The 16429-nt window shown below is 34.1% G+C and overlaps 2 protein-coding genes across 4 annotated transcripts in view; one reads left to right on the forward strand and one right to left on the reverse strand.

The window, feature by feature from the left end:
• Positions 1–3778: 3778 nt before the first annotated feature.
• LOC127850754 (lysoplasmalogenase-like protein TMEM86A) lies at positions 3779–7522 on the reverse strand. The gene is made up of 2 exons (XM_052384046.1): positions 7347–7522; positions 3779–4982 (listed from the first exon to the last, which is right to left on the reverse strand). Exons 1-2 carry the CDS (start codon positions 7365–7367, stop codon positions 4122–4124), a joined length of 882 nt encoding a protein of 293 aa, XP_052240006.1. The 5' UTR covers positions 7368–7522; the 3' UTR covers positions 3779–4121.
• A 73-nt stretch (positions 7523–7595) lies between these two features.
• Positions 7596–16429, forward strand: part of LOC127850649 (protein phosphatase 1 regulatory subunit 12A-like) — a 190419-nt gene continuing 181585 nt past the window's right edge. For all 3 annotated transcript variants that reach the window (XM_052383821.1, XM_052383828.1, XM_052383837.1), the window contains exon 1: positions 7596–7874. In XM_052383821.1, coding sequence (XP_052239781.1) covers positions 7723–7874 — 152 coding nt within the window. In that variant the 5' untranslated portion in view covers positions 7596–7722. The remainder of the gene's footprint in view (positions 7875–16429) is intronic.

Consider the following 16429-nt stretch of genomic DNA (forward strand, 5'->3'; position numbering starts at 1 on the left):
TTTTGCACTCGTCAGGGATATCAATAAAACCAATGTTTTGACCAACTTTCATGATGAATGGGCAAAAATTGTGACTTCTAGAGTGTTTACAAGGTTTCTCGACAGCCAAATAAGGAAAACTGCCCCCCCCCTCCCTGGCAGCCTTGTTATTGAACTAACCGTAACCATTTTCGAACTCAACTCTCATATCAAGGGAACAAATGTTCTGACCAAATTTCATGAAAATTGGGCCAAAAATGTGACTTCTAGAGTGTTCACATGTTTTCACTATATACATATAGAGAATAATGCCCCGCCCACTGGCGGCCATGTTTTTTCACCGATCTGGACCATTTTCGTACTCTTTCGTGATATCAATAAAACCAATGTTTTGACCAACTTTCATGATCATTGGGCAAAAATTGTGACTTCTAGAGTTTTTACAAGGTTTCTCTTTAGCCAAATAAGGAAAACTGCCCCCCCCCCCAGCAGCCATGTTACTGAACTGACCAGAACCATTTTCGAACTCTACTCTCATATCAAGGAAACAAATGTTCTGACCAAATTTCATGAAAATTGGGCCAAAAATGTGACTTCTAGAGTGTTCACATGTTTTCACTATATACATAAAGAGAAAAATGCCCCGCCTACTGACGGCAATGTTTTTTCACCGACCTGGACCATTTTCAAACTAATCTGAGATATCAATAAAACCAATGTTTTGACCATTTTTCATGATGATTGGGCAAAAATTGTGACTTCTATGGTGTTTACAAGGTTTCTCTATAGCCAAATAAGGAAAACTGCCCCACCCACTGGCGGCCATGTTTTTCAACGGACAGGAACCACTTTTGAACTCAGCCAACATATTATTAAGACAAACATTTTGAGAAAAGTTACATGAAGATTGGGCATGAAATGTGACTTCTACAGTGTTTACAAGTTTTTTCTTTTTTCTGACCTAGTTTTAGACCCTGCACAACCCAGTTTAGAACTAGACATAGATTTTAATGGGACATAGCTTCATACCAAGTTTCATGAAGATCGGACAATAAATGTGGCCTCTGGAGTGTTTACGTACAAATGTTGACGGACAGACAGACAACGGACAAAGACTGGTCACAAAAACTACATAACACCACAAAAGATAGTTATGATGATAAATATTGCACGGTGACACTGACATTTACAACAAGTAATTAAAGGTGAACAGTTTTTTTTAGTTAGGATATGAAATTTTCTACTTAAAAATGCACATATGTGTGAACAAGTCCCTTTACCGGTAAATGCCTAAAAATAACAAGCATAATAAAGATTAAAGAACCAAGACATATAAAACAGTGTGTATTTCATTTCTGTCTAAAAATAACTTTATCACAACATGACATTACCAGGTTTACTTGTATTGGTAATAACAATACTAAATGATCCATCAGTTGATCAGATTTGTTCATATACATGACAATCATAACTGGCTGGCTGGGGCTAAACAAATTACCATCAATGTAATAATTATCTTTTGTCAATCAAATTTGTGTTTTTGTCCTGCTTACAAATATTATTAATTGTCGGTCAAATTGCCTATCAGGTTAATTCAATGTAATGCTACTTCCTGTAGTTGGTGTCAAATAAACCCTCAGGCATAATCTGTACAAAATATACAACCTACTGGTCGGGTACGTAATTCCGGCCACTTTTGGGACTATTTTAACAAAATCTTTTGTTTTAGGCAACTGGTTGAAACTAAACTTCACATATATAATCCTGGGTTCAAAACTCACCTAGCATGAACATTTAAATAGAATTAGATCAGTGTATGTTACTTTTATGAACAGTAATTAATGACATATAAACTATCAATTTTCGTAGGGCAATTGTACCTAAAAAATCGGCCACTTTTCAGTTTAATCTGCAGGTACAATTACAAAGCAATATCTTTAGACGAATGTCCTCATTTTAAGAGTATTTATACAGGATTACACAAACACAATTTTTGACTTGAAACTTAATATATATGCGACGTTTTTATACCAGTTACTCCCCCTACCTATTTTAATAAATATTAACAGGCCTGCACGGTTAATGGGGAACTGCAAATTCATAAAAAATATTTATTTTCAATAGTTTTAATCAATTTTTACTAACATAGCTAAGAAAGTAAAAACATTTTGTTTAAAAAGTTGACTTTAGTGTCGATTTTTAGTAAACGCTTATATTTAATTCTACAACATGTAAACTATTAGTATTCAAATCAAGGGAGGTAATTCATATATTAAAAGTTTATATTTAGGTCCTGATTTTTTTGTTTTAAATGTATGTTTTTATACAATTAATTAAAAAATACCTTAATAAAAGTTTATCAGAGAGAAATAATAATAATTTTATCAAATATATTTGTTTCTTATATAAGTATAATTTTTTGCATTGGCTAAGACGTCACTTTTCCCATGAGAGAAATATCTTGTGTTATGTTTGAGACATTTTAATGCAGACGTTTACAGTGATATGCTTCTTTAATTTGCAAAATATTGAGAGTAGGATTGGTTTTCAAGTTGATTGTTCTAAAAATAATCAAAACATGTGTGTTTAGATCATGAAAATGATTAAACACAGGTGGCCGATTTTTTACGTACAGGCCGGAATTACGTACACGACCAGTACTGTACTTGAGATTACATTTAAATGTAAATTTTAACTTAGGAACAATAAAGAATGACTTTAAAGTCATGTTTTTCGGATGACAGTGATACACATTTACATCAATAATGATGTTTTAAAGACATTTAAAAGTCATTGGAGGATTAACACAACCATAAACATTGAATATGTGCCAACTTGCCACCTCGCCAACAATTACCATAAAGCCCCGTCTGTTTACAATGTCATTACATGGGTTACAAATGATATCGTTGGAAGTATTGTGGCACACTACACAGAACTAGACCTTTAAGTGTTTTATTTTTAAGTTAGAAATATGTTAATGAGATAAAGACAAATTATTGTAGTTAGGAGAATTATTTTCATCATATTACACAATTTAATGTATTTGATAGCAGGTTTTTTATACTTTATTTCAAAACAAAAGATTCATGTACATCATGTATCTTGATCTCAAAATTCCAAGAGTCAAATGTATTTATTTATGTGATCACAGGAATTATAACTAAAGTAGAATCCTGCTTTCTGACAATTTACTAATGCAAATTATCTGGCTTGCATTATTTTGATACAAATGTTATAAAGATTAGATGCATAAATAAAATAATCCTGGACTTTTTTTTGTCCACATTATAACCCCTGATAATATTATGCACAGGGTCATTTGACTCTCTGTTTTCAAAATCAATTGAAATCCCTGAAAAATGAAGTAGTCAATATCCTATCATTGTACATGTCCTGTGATTTGAAAGTACCAATAGCATGAATTCTAAAATTAAATAAGTAATTGTTTATTTTGCTGAAAGCCACATGTTTAAAATATAAAAATTTAAAACATACATTTTTAAAAAACAACAACAATATCATGTAATAATTTGAAGGGGAGAACAAGAGCACCGCATAATGGGTGCCACGCTCGACTGCGAAAGCTTGTAAGAATATTTATTTAGAGGTCACAGTGACCTTGACCTTTGACCTAGTGACCCAAAATGGGTGTAGCGTGTCGAACTCATCAAGGTGCATTTACATATGAAGTTTCAAAGTTGTAGGTGGAAGCACTTTGATTTTAGAGCCAATGTAAAGGTTTTAGCACGACGCCGGCGGACATCGGACGACGAGCAGGCTATGACAATACCTCGGGTTTTCTCCGCCTCACTTATAAACAGCCTCACTTATAAAAAAAATGACTTCAACTAATAAAAAACTTGTAGAGTCCCCAAGAAGCCCAAACATATGCTTGCTTTTGGTTTAATCAAAAATAGTATGAAAATGAACCATTATTTATTATGAAACTATAAGCATTTTTATTACAAGTTCATTGAGACATGATCACTCTGTCAGTAGACTAGAATCAAGAGTAATGTTTCCACTGCACATTATTACTCTTTATTACTCTTTATAATACCATTGGTCCTGTCACTGAAGGTAGCAGAAAATACTGACAAGAAATGCAGGAACGCTCAATTCATTTCCTACAGTAAAGTTCATTTTACTGGAATGCATCGCTGTATCAGTGTTTTCGGCGTTGATGGTTCATTCATTGAGATGTCACTTTGGGAAGAATCACTTTCATTTTGTACATGTCCATTCTTAGTTCCCTTGTTTTCCATTGTTTCAACCAGTTCCTTTTCTTTCTGGGCCCTTTTGGAAGAGTCAATGAGTTCATCAACCTGGCTATCCACAACAGAGAGAGCTATTCCAAACTGAGCTGCGTAGTACGTCACCATGATTATTGGGTGTGCATAGGGAATCGGAAACTTGAATCTGTCAATGGCCAGGGTGACATCTGATATCACGAAAGCCAAAGCGCCGAAGCACCCAGACAGCTTGGTCCACTTAATCACGAGATCGCCAAAGAACTGAACTCGTGCCACTGCGCGCCATGCCATGGTGCATATCACAGTGATGTAAGCTGCCACCATGTAAAGCATTATTCCATGTAGGGCAGTGCTGAGAAACGAATACACCAGAAACCCGAGTCCAAACACTACCGCCCCTGCATATGGGTTAAACGGCTTCCATCCAAAGGCTCTTGAATAGCAAATCTGTGCAATAGCAAAGCAGGCAATTCCGACCTCAAAATATTTCTTCGCCCACACAAGACAAGCATCTCCTAAGCACGAAAATATGAGTCCTATAAGTATCCGTCTTGAATAGCGGTAATACTCTGTGATGTTCATTCCATTTAAGAGAACAAACAGAATCAGTGAAATAATTGGAAGACATTTCACTATGCAGAAGAACCAGGGTGCGCTTGTTTCTGTAGCTGGTGTATCAGCAAACAGCACAAAGAAAATGGTGCAGGTCTTGAAGAATGGAACCAATTTTGGTCCAACACTCTTCAGCTGCAAAATAATAAAAATTGTCCATGCATTTACCTGGTAATGGCAAACCCTTACAGAAAAATGGAACCAAAATGGGTACATCTTGGTAATAAATCTATTTTATTGATTTCATGGTTTTGAATTACATTAATACATTATTTTAAAGCATGTTTGGATGGGCAGAAACTGAAAGAATGAGAGACATGTGGTTAAAATTGTAAGGCTTGTAATATGTTATAGAGACAAGACAACGTTGATACACTACCTAATAAGGGTGCTGGAGGTTTCGGTAAATGACAAGTTCGGTAAATTGATTTATATAGTAAAAGCCGTGGAGGTTTCGGTAAATTGATTTTATAGAGGAGGTATACCTACAACGAGGTGTTAATGACACCTATAATCGGCTTACAATAACATTAGGGGCATTTATTTGCAAACTGTGGATTAATTTTGAGTTGAGTAATTAATGCTATGCCTAAGGTAAAGAATTAAGGGAAATGAATGAGCTACCTTTGAAAAACGAATGATGTTAGGAAATTGTTGGTTAATTTTACGATTTAAATAACGCAATACTGTTTTTTTCTTAATTGATGCTTTTATTTAAATAACATAATAGTAACATAATAGTAATAAGAAGTAATGATTTATGGCGGAATCAATAAAAATGATTTCATGTTGAATTTTATATTTATTTATATGTTTTATCATTTCTTTCTGGTTGAGAAAAACACAAGAAAAAACATTGAACGAGTGATAGGGACAAGTCCTGTGGCTAATCGTTGAAAAGATTGAAGGGGAGAGCCGTTTTAAATATGAAATATTTAAAAATTCATCTAAGGCATGCAATCTAAACACAGTTTGGGCATATGAAGGTATTGGGAAAATAAAATTGTATAATACTGAAAAGACACTGTTTAACTCGTATAAATAAAGTTGCTAGTATGCTTATTTTGATTTTTTTTGCATTAAAATAACCATTATTATTTATTTTTAGGTCATTTAGAAAAAATAAGAATTATTTTCCAAAACGTTAAGAATACATTTTCAGAGTTAAGAATACTTTTTGAAAATCTTGTAGTAATTTAAGAATTTCACAAAACCTTACCTGGAGCCCTGTTTCACTAAGAAATTACTTACATTTGTGTCTACGGTGACACCATCTTCCACATGCATCACATGCAATAGCGTGCGCACGAGAAATGACCTCAATATTGCAGAAAATACATGGATGTTCAGCCATGATTGTATGATACAGTAAAAGAAATCATATGCATATATACATACTTTAACATTTGAGCAACAACACTTACCATAATTACTCGACAACCCGTGAAAACCTTCTCTTCATCCTCTCTTTGATTTCTTATTTGACAATGACCATGATAATTTTATAATTACCCAATTACATAATAATGTTATTTTTACCACAAATAAACATCCTTTGATGTCACCACCAGTATTTTTTGGTAAACATGATTAAAGAAGGAAAACGTTTGTTTATTTCACAGTTTGAAAGTTACTGGTCGTGTATGTAAAAACTCGGCCACCAGTGTTTAAGCATGTTCACGATCTAAACATACATATCTAGATTAGGTTTTTATCAACTTATTGTTTAAAAACATATATAAAATACAAAACGATCATGACCTAAAGATAAACTTTTAATATATAATTTACCTCCGTCGATTAGAATATTAATAGGTTGCAAGCCTGGATAATTAATAATAACACTTTGCAAACATCTCTAACTTGATAAAATCAAGTCCGTACATTTAAACAGATAATTTAATTAGTGCCAAACAACTCAATTAATGTAATTTAATTAGTGCCAAACAACTCAATTAATGTACATCAAAATTAATCCACAGTTTGCAAATAAATGCCCCTAATGTTATTGTAAGCCGATAATAGGTGTCATTAACACCTCGTTGTAGGTATACCTCCTCTATAAAACCAATTTACCGAAACCTCCACGGCTTTTACTATATAACTCAATTTACCGAACTTGTCATTTACCGAAACCTCCATAACCCCCTAATAACACTGACACAATGATGCAATTTTCATTTAGGTCAGCAAAACCTTTGTTATGTCTTATGATTTAATGCTCTGAGCCCTAGGTAATCTGTGTATTCGTTCTTCAATTAAAACAATTTTATACTTTATTACAACTTATATTTCATTAAAAAAAAACATATCAAGAACTTTCACTTCAAGTTCAATATTTTCATTGTTGACCAACACAATACATTTAATACGCAAATTATGAAAATTCAGTTTTACGTCCATTCTTTTGTGCAATTGTCTTCATGTTTTATATAAACTGGTTCTTTATAATAATAATAAAGAAAATATGTAAATGTCTGAAAGATAAATAGTACTCACAACTGTAAGCGGCTTTGTCATGGTGAGAGTCGCAGATATATCAGTGTCGAGACAATGGCCTTCCAGTCGCACATATGACCATGAGCAGTTTGTTTACTGTTTATAAATTTTCTTCGGCTCAGTTAGAAGTTATGGGATTGGTCGTTATGTCGGTTATAGGTCACGTTTGTATCCAATGCAAATTGAGTTTTCAAGCAAAACAATTATTCGGATATGCTCGGATCAGTGACGATCATCGGAAAAAACAAACGCTGCAATTGGATTACGGTATTTTGCTTAGCCAATCAAAGATTGCGATTAAAACATGCAGCAAAAAATGGTAGCTGCCTGGAAAATAAGGAAGTAACTAAACTCATTATTAAAAAAACTTCAAAAAATGTCATTTTTTAATTTAGGCCTTCCTGGCATTGGAAAGGAACAAGACTTACTTGATGCTGCGCGTGTAGGAAATTTGTCTACAGTGGTCAAATTATTATCTAGCATCAAACATGATAAAGCAAAAAGATCAAAAGTTGACAGATTAACAAGGTAAGACTAAGAGAAGTCATTGCATGTGCACTTACATTTCACACGAAGTGGTAAATACAAAGGACAACATCAAGGCACTGAACACAGTTCATTAAATGGTATCGGAATCAGCAGCATATATAGACAAGTTAATTGTTATTGTTTACATTCGGGATTTTCCGCGCATGCGCACTGACTGGTTGGCAAAAACACTGGTTACAGTCACGTAAAACATGTATATAAGGCTTTTGTTTAGTCAATTAAACAATAAAAAATCCGAAATAAACATTACAACTCTTAAACAATAATTCAGATATATCATATTTAGTACCAATAAATGTATATTCATATATATAATTTCCTCTTTATAAAAATACAAATTAGTTATTAGCATCAGAGTAAACATGGTCGGAAGACTAAATACTGACAATACCACACATTAAAACAATAAATTAGCCCTATTCTTTTTTATAGTAAGACTTTAAAAATTGACAGGTTTTTTTTTCCACTTTTTGGGAAGATAGCCCGTGGCTTTGGAATTGGGAATTTTATCTGCATTTTCATGAAATTGGGAAAATTAATTCATTAGCCTTTTTTTCCACACGAAAAGTCCACTAATTAGGGAAATACTAAATTTGATATAACACTTTATTATCATTAAAATTAAAAGAACAAAATCATACAAAACTTTGTTAGATGTAATTGAATTAAAATTTAGATAAAATACGCATAAGACACTTCTTTCTATAAAAAAAAAAAAAATTTTTTTTTTTTTTGGGGGGGGGGGGGGGGAAATTGGGAATTTTTTGCCACATTTTGGGAAAAAAGTATACTTTTTGGGATTGGGAACATAGCCGAATTTCGGCTATAAAATCAGGCCAAAAAAAACCCTGATTGATATTTCAAAACTTATAAAACATTTCTTAATTTTATTTTAACTATAAACGGTGTGGATATTGTAATTGCTTATCAGCGATCAAAAGTGTATTATAAGAGGCGCATTTAATCAATTATAAAACAAAGCCAAAAAAACAGAATTGATAAATGTTGTGGTAAATTTCTTTTCCATAGAAAGAATTTTCGTTTCGTTTCCATTGAATTACAATATTAATACATTTTAATATACAAATGGAAATAAAACCTGCATCTTATGCAAATTGAACTGTCTTTGCATGTATATTGAAATCTCTTAGCAAGTAATAAGGAGTGATACATGTAACAATCTAGCATTTTATGATAAATATATATATTTATTTAATTTATTTTACACAAATATTGTTTATCCATTGTGATTGCTTGGTTTCATGATGGTGTTACGTGCACTGCAAGAACGTACAATCTTTACACTAAATTGCCAAGTTTACATTTGCCGGTATCAGCGTTAAATACATCAATTGTGTAGCAGTAATATTGAACAATATTTTAAAGTTATAAAGCACTGTATTATTATGATTAAACTGGCTAACATATAAATACACATGTTCCTGTTAATCCGTTTTTGACAAATATCTTCTTTTTTTAATATGTTAAATTATTTATTAAAGCAAATGTTACGTATTTTGGCTTAAATATTAGGCTTGCTCTATATGCCAAGAGATGACATGAAGGTATCTTAAAGTCTGCCACATGTGGTCTATGCAGGGACCCAATTAAAGTATAGGTCCCTATGTTTATGACACCGGCATGTTTTCTGTGTAATTGTCTGGGCAGTCTCCGATCATAACGAGATAATATGCTTGTGACGAACAACGGTGCAATTAAACACCAGGTTAGAAATGCTGAAGCAATTAAAAGTGTCAAAATTGGTTTGCACAATTAAATCAAACAATTAGATTTATGAATTTACTTGTTGTGTAACAAGGTTTAGTTTGTACAGATATATTAAGGTTAAAATTAGTTACTATATGTTGCGAAAAAAAAGTGATCTATTTGTTGTTTGTTTTTATCCTTATTTGTGTTCTTTCATTAAATTTAATTTATTCTAAAAGAATTTCCATTTCTGAAATTTTGTATCTAAAATGGACGTGGTGATGCGTTTAGTATAGATTTTTGTGGTTACCACATACCGAGCTCGTAGATAGTGTACGTTCCACTCCAGAGCTCGTTTTTAGAAAAAAACAAATAATAAAAACAATATAATCGATCCAAAAATGAATTTCCATGCATGCTTATGTTTTATTCAGACATAAATAGTAAAATTATATTTGATACAGTTCATGATTATCAATAAAAACGATGATTATGTCAACCTTCTCTATATGCGCTTATATGAATTCCACCTTTTTTTGCCATCCAGTGGGCCGAGTCTAATCTTTGCAGGTGGGTGTGACGTCACGCGTTAACTCGTCTATAGCAATCATTTATTATCCCCACGCTCCGAATTGGAGCGGGGGGATTATGTGGTTATCTCTGCCATCTGTCCGTCCATCTGTCCTGGCCACTATCTCCTCCTGCACTATTAGCACAAGAACATTGAAACTTAAACACATGGTAGCTGTGAGCATATGTGCAACAGTGCACTATTGGTAATTTTTATCTGACCCCTGGGTCAAAAGTTGCGGCGTGGGTATACTCGTCGGCCACAGCCATGCCATTTCTAGTTCTAGTTTAGCATAACACATGAACATTGATGAGAAGAATTAAAAAAAGATTTAAAAAATGAAGGTAATCGCATGTCACTCATAGACAAATAGTAATTGAAAGTCATTACAAACTGGCAACAAAATAGGTAGTCCAACTTGTTGACGCTGTCAAATATTAAGCTACTTTTTATATTGGTAATATTTGGAGCGTGTCTATATTGTTGCGCAAGGATTTTGTGCGCAACATTCAAGCCCAGATATGAGACGATTAATATCAACGGATTGCAATAATATTTACATACCTGTGTAGATAATTCATTTCTTGATAATGTCATGTAAAAATTATGTAATGACACTTTCAATTTTGCACGCCTGAGCAATTTAAATCCAACGACTATTCAAATTTTCAATATCTCTCGATTCGCTCGCTGTGGAGATATAAATCGATAACACAGCCTTGATGTAAAGCATTCGGAAGAATAAACGGCTTAAATACAGTTTGCGTTCGTCTGTTGTGGTGCAGAGCATTATATAGTTAACCGATGTTATTATAATTTTCTGGATTAATTAAACATTGTTTTTTTTCTAAAGTGAGAATTAAAAAGTTTTGAAATTAATAACATCTTTTATTTTTATATGGTACATAAATAATAGTGATACAGATCGTACAGTATACCGTCCTATGTAACATAGAATGTAAGTAGATAAAACAACACAGACAGAGGTGCGAAAAAGACATGTATAAAAAGTTGCTGAAACTTAGAAGAGTGAATAGAAACTGCACCATATCTGTTTTTAACATATGCTTATTAAATCGACAAAGATGAGCATACTAGATCTGCTTAGGTAAAAGTCGGTGTTAAAGCTCATGTTAAATAAAATTACGCGTACACATTACACCTTAATGCCTTCTTTTGATTGGTTCATATTTAAATCAGTTTCATGACATGACGACAGGTCAGTGAGTGTTTTGCGTTTTTAGCAGGATTTTAACTGAAGAATTTATGCTTTTGAAGTTTATAACTTCAATTCGAAGATATTTGAGATAAAAATGGACTTCTGAACTAAAACATTATGAGTTGGTAATATTAGTTTGCAATTTTACGCAAATTGATGAAAATTTAATCTTTCTGGTGTCCACCACATAATTGACTTTTCCCCGAAAAGACGTTCCAAAGAATTTAGCCCATATAAAAAGTATCTCTAAATTTTGTGCGCGTCTTATAAATAAGACTACAAAATAGGTTGTATATCATCTTGGAGAAAAAAATCAGCAAAACTAAATCACTGATAAATCACCATAATGATTAATAATTTTTGTTTGCTGTCCTGATAAAAAATGTTATTAATTGTTCGAGGTATGCTGATTTATCCACAACTGTTGCAATAATAGCAGAAATTGTAATCAACCACTGCTTTATATATTTGAAACAACTCAACAGAACATAAAGCCATCCTTAAAAATTCTTTTGTTTGGCATATCCCGACCGACCCACTAAAATTGGCCCGATTTTTGCTCGCCGAAAATTCTTTCCGCAAAATTTTGCCTTTCGGCTTTTTATCCTTTCCGGTTATTTGCGTCATTTAATTGAATGCTTTTTCAAGGATATCTAGAATAGCAATGAACAAAACGCGTACCCATATTTATTTGAGTCGCCTATTTATTTGGCTTATGCATATGCGATTAATTAGACTTTAAATACAATTAAACCGCTCCTGTTTTTAGCTCACCTGAGCACAACGTGCTCATGGTGAGCTTTTGTGATCGCCTTTTGTCCGTCGTCCGTCGTGCAGCGTCAATATTTGACTTGTTAACTCTCTAGAGGCCACATTTATTGTCCAATCTTCATGAAATTTGGCCAGAAGATAGGTCTCACTGATATCTTGAATGAGTTTGAAAATGGTTACGTTTGCTTGAAAAACATGGCTGCCAAGGGGCGGGCATTTTTCCTTACATATATATGGCTATAGTCAGCGCTTCCGTTAGTGGACATCCGGGCGTAAATTATGCTCGAAAACGGCAGTCGTACGTCCATTATGCAAATGGTGGAAGTCCCTTGGACGTCCGATAATCCACATGTACGCTGTTTGCGAATACACAACACGCACAATGTCAACAGTAAATCGGGTTATTTAGACGGTTAACTCCGCCCAAAGACCTATAGGTCTTTGCTCCGCCTAAGAGCTACAGTTTTCAATGAATTTCTCAGCGAGTGGTCAATATTGATTTTTCCAGCTATCAATCACATGCTTCTTGGTAAGCGTATCAGCCAATCAGCGCTTAGGCAGCAGAATACATGCTGACCCCACGTGAAGCTGTATACAATAATATTAGCGACCTCTGCGCTACGAAGTTTTTATTTAGCAATCAAATTTAATTAAGTCAACGCTTTCTTCGAGGAAGGATGGCGTGACGTTGTACATGAAGTCTAATTTTTGCATGATTTTCATGTGTGCACGAAAAACACGGGAAATGTTTATTTGTTGCTAGAATGTTCTTAACTTTCCGTGAATAATAAAATCTGGAAATGATTTCGGATTACACGTTTGATTTATAAGCATTTGAATATACTTAAATTGAATAACGTTAATTGTATACCGATTGTCATAACGCATAATGCAACAAGTAGTTAAATAACGTGTTTTGAAATTGCCAAACTAAGCATATTGGTCTACATGCATGAATGACCTGACAAGTTATATTGCGATTCGGAATTAAGTGTACTCGGTATAATTAAAAGAAAGATGCTTTTTTACACTCCAAAATTTGTTTCACTTATGCAAACTTTTCTGAAAGGAGGTACATGAAACATTTTAGTTAAGTAGTTGATTTGTTGTAATCACTAAATATGAACGTGCTCTATGCTCGCAAATCACGTCACGTGATTAACGCATGTTCAATGGGAATTCCCCCATCCCACAATTCAATTTGTATATGCCAAAATGGCGGACGTTGCAGACGTCAATATTGGTCGTATTTTGGTTTTCAAAATATAAATCGTAATAATACTGGATTATCGGGTAATGGATAGAGTTGGAACATGTACGTATATTAAAATTCTGAAATAAAAGTGGGACTTCAAAATTTATGTTTGGGACGTCCAAAATTTTAGGCTTGGAAGTCAGGACTTCCAACTTTTAAAAGCTAACGGAAGCGCTGTATAGTAATATCTTGTTAACACTTAAGAGGCCACATTTATTGTCTGATCTTCATGAAACTTGGTCAGAAGATTTATACCAATAATATCTTGGACGTGTTCGAAAATGATGCTGGTTTGTTGAAAAACATGGCCGCCAGGGGGCGGGGCATTTTTCCTTATATGGCTATAGTTAAACCTTGTTAACTCTCTAGAGACCACATTTTTTGCCTGATCTTCATGAAACTTGTATTAAAGATTCATCCCAGTAATATCTTGGACGAGTTCGAAAATGATGCTGGTTGGTTGACAAACATGGTGGCTGCCAGGGGGCGGGGCATTTTTCCTAATATGGCTATAGTAAAATCTTGTTAACACTCTAGAGGTCACATTTATTTTCCGATCATCATGAAACATGCTCTGATGATTTGTCCCAATGATATCTTGGATGAGTTCGACCATGATGCTGGATTGTTTAAAAACACGGCCGCCAGGGGGCGGGGCATTTTTCCTTATATGGCTATATATTGTAAAACCTTGTTAACACTCTAGGGGCCACATTTATTTTCCAATCTTGATGAAATATGGTCAGAAGATTTGTCTTAATAAAATATTGGATGAGTTTGAAAATGGTTACGTTTGCTTGAAAAACATGGCCGCCATGGGGCGGGGCATTTTTCCTTATATGGCTATATACAGTACAGCCAAGGCGAAACAAACATAATCCGCGGCTACGCCACGGCCAGAAATTTAGTATGCAGCGGCCGTTTCGAGTGTTCACGCGGCGTATCACCGAGGCACTCGGCATCGATCCGTGCAACGACGCCGAGTCTGTTTTAACCTCGCGTACTTTCGCGGAGTAAATCTGCCGCGGCGGATTGAGTGAAAAGATAAACACCTACATGTACATTTGTGTAGCATAGAAACCTAGATTTACGGTACTTTCATATTTATTATTTTCATGTTCTAATAAGTGATATGGCACAAAATGCGCTTTAACAAGTTATCGTTGAATAAATTATGCACAATGTTAATGTTTCGTTTGATTCTGAAATGAGCTTTATTAAATTTGTAATCCGAAACACACTTCCGAATTTTAATGCTAATGCGACATTAACAAATTCTAGCGTCAAATAAACAGTGCTTAAATATCCTTTGTCTCCATAAAGTGCGCGCGAAAATTATGCAGACATGTACAACATCGCATGGAAAGTTTGGGTGTATTTTGTGTTGTATAAAAACATTTACATCACGTCAGGCGATTTATGCGTGTTCAGTGGTAAAAAAACACCCCAATTGGACGTTATTTCATCACATCTTTAAATAGTAACAAATGCCAAAATGTATTTGATACTTAAGAATAATTGCTTTGTGTGTGCGTCTTGAGCATTTTTATCGTAAATATTTACCGGAATTTGCTTTAAAACTAAAATATACGGTATTATTGGGTAATGATTAGCGATATCAACTGTATAATATAAACAAGATGAAACTACTTTATATACGCATAGTCAAACAATAGTTATAATAAGCTGATAATTAACGAAACAACAATTAAGTGTTGGTTATTGATGTGGCATCAAACTGCTTATTGTCTCAGCTAAAATATAATAGCAAAAACAACAAGCAATTACAAATCCCCCAACTGCTGGAGTCCTGACAACTCCTATGTGCCAAAACATTATTACGTGACATTTATGTGTGAAATACATACACTACGGGCGGGAAACAAACTAACTTGGCCAGACACATTAAATATGCTTATATGCTTATACATGTTGTCGTAAAAATTAAACCCAAAACAAATATTTTGTTGATCGTTTAATATAAAGACAATAATCATACGGCGCAATAAAAGCACACAAAGTAACTTAAAGTACTTTAGCCGATTCTAAAAATGACAATGGCAAATGATTATTGGAATTTTATTAATATGTGCCCGTGATAATCGTATTTTGATTTTATAAATTAGATTTTTTTTATTTGCATTCTTTTAAAATAATAATTATTTCTATCCTGATGACAGCAATTTCTTTAGAAACGGGAATGCAATCACTAAAAACAAAACAACAGCATGCTTTTTTATTAACTAGTTTATCTATTTTGAATCCGCGCACATTAAATTATGATTTTAAATATTATTATAATTGTTCTTTTTAATTTCTTTGACTTACTTACCATTTTAAAAAGATTTTGATTTGAAGATGCGCATGGACTCGGCGTCATGTCGCGGATCGCGGCTTGCCTCGGCATGTCTCGGAGGACAGATGCAAAGCATTGCGGCGAAATGCGACTTGCCGCCGCATACTGACGCGGTTTTAACGGCCGACTCGGCATCGACTTGTTGCGCCTTGCCGCCACGGATCGCGAAATATGTTTGTTCCGCATTGGCTGTACTGTAAGGCTATAGTAAAATCTTTATAACACTCTAGAGGCCACATTTATAGTCCGATTTTCATGAAACTCGGTCAAAAGATTCATCCCAATAATATCTTGGACGAGTCAAAAAATGATGTTGGTTGAAAAACATGGCCACCACCGGGGTGGGGCTTTTTTCCTTATATGGCTATAGTAAAACCTTGTTAACACTCTAGAGGTCACATTCATTTTCCGATCATCACGAAATTTGGTTAGAAGATTTGTCTCAATGATATCTTGGACGGGTTTCGAAAATGGTTTTGGTTGCTTAAAAAACATGGCCACTAGGGGTGCGGCATTTTTCCTTCTCGAAAAAGTGCACTAAATGCGCATTTAATGCGCTTTTAATGCGCATTAAAGCGCATGTTATTGGCACCGTATTTTGCTAAAAAAATACGGTGCCAATAACATGCGCTTTAAAGCGCATTTAACTAAACAA

The sequence above is a fragment of the Dreissena polymorpha genome, chromosome 1 (assembly GCF_020536995.1).
Source record: "Dreissena polymorpha isolate Duluth1 chromosome 1, UMN_Dpol_1.0, whole genome shotgun sequence".
NCBI lineage: Eukaryota > Metazoa > Mollusca > Bivalvia > Myida > Dreissenidae > Dreissena > Dreissena polymorpha.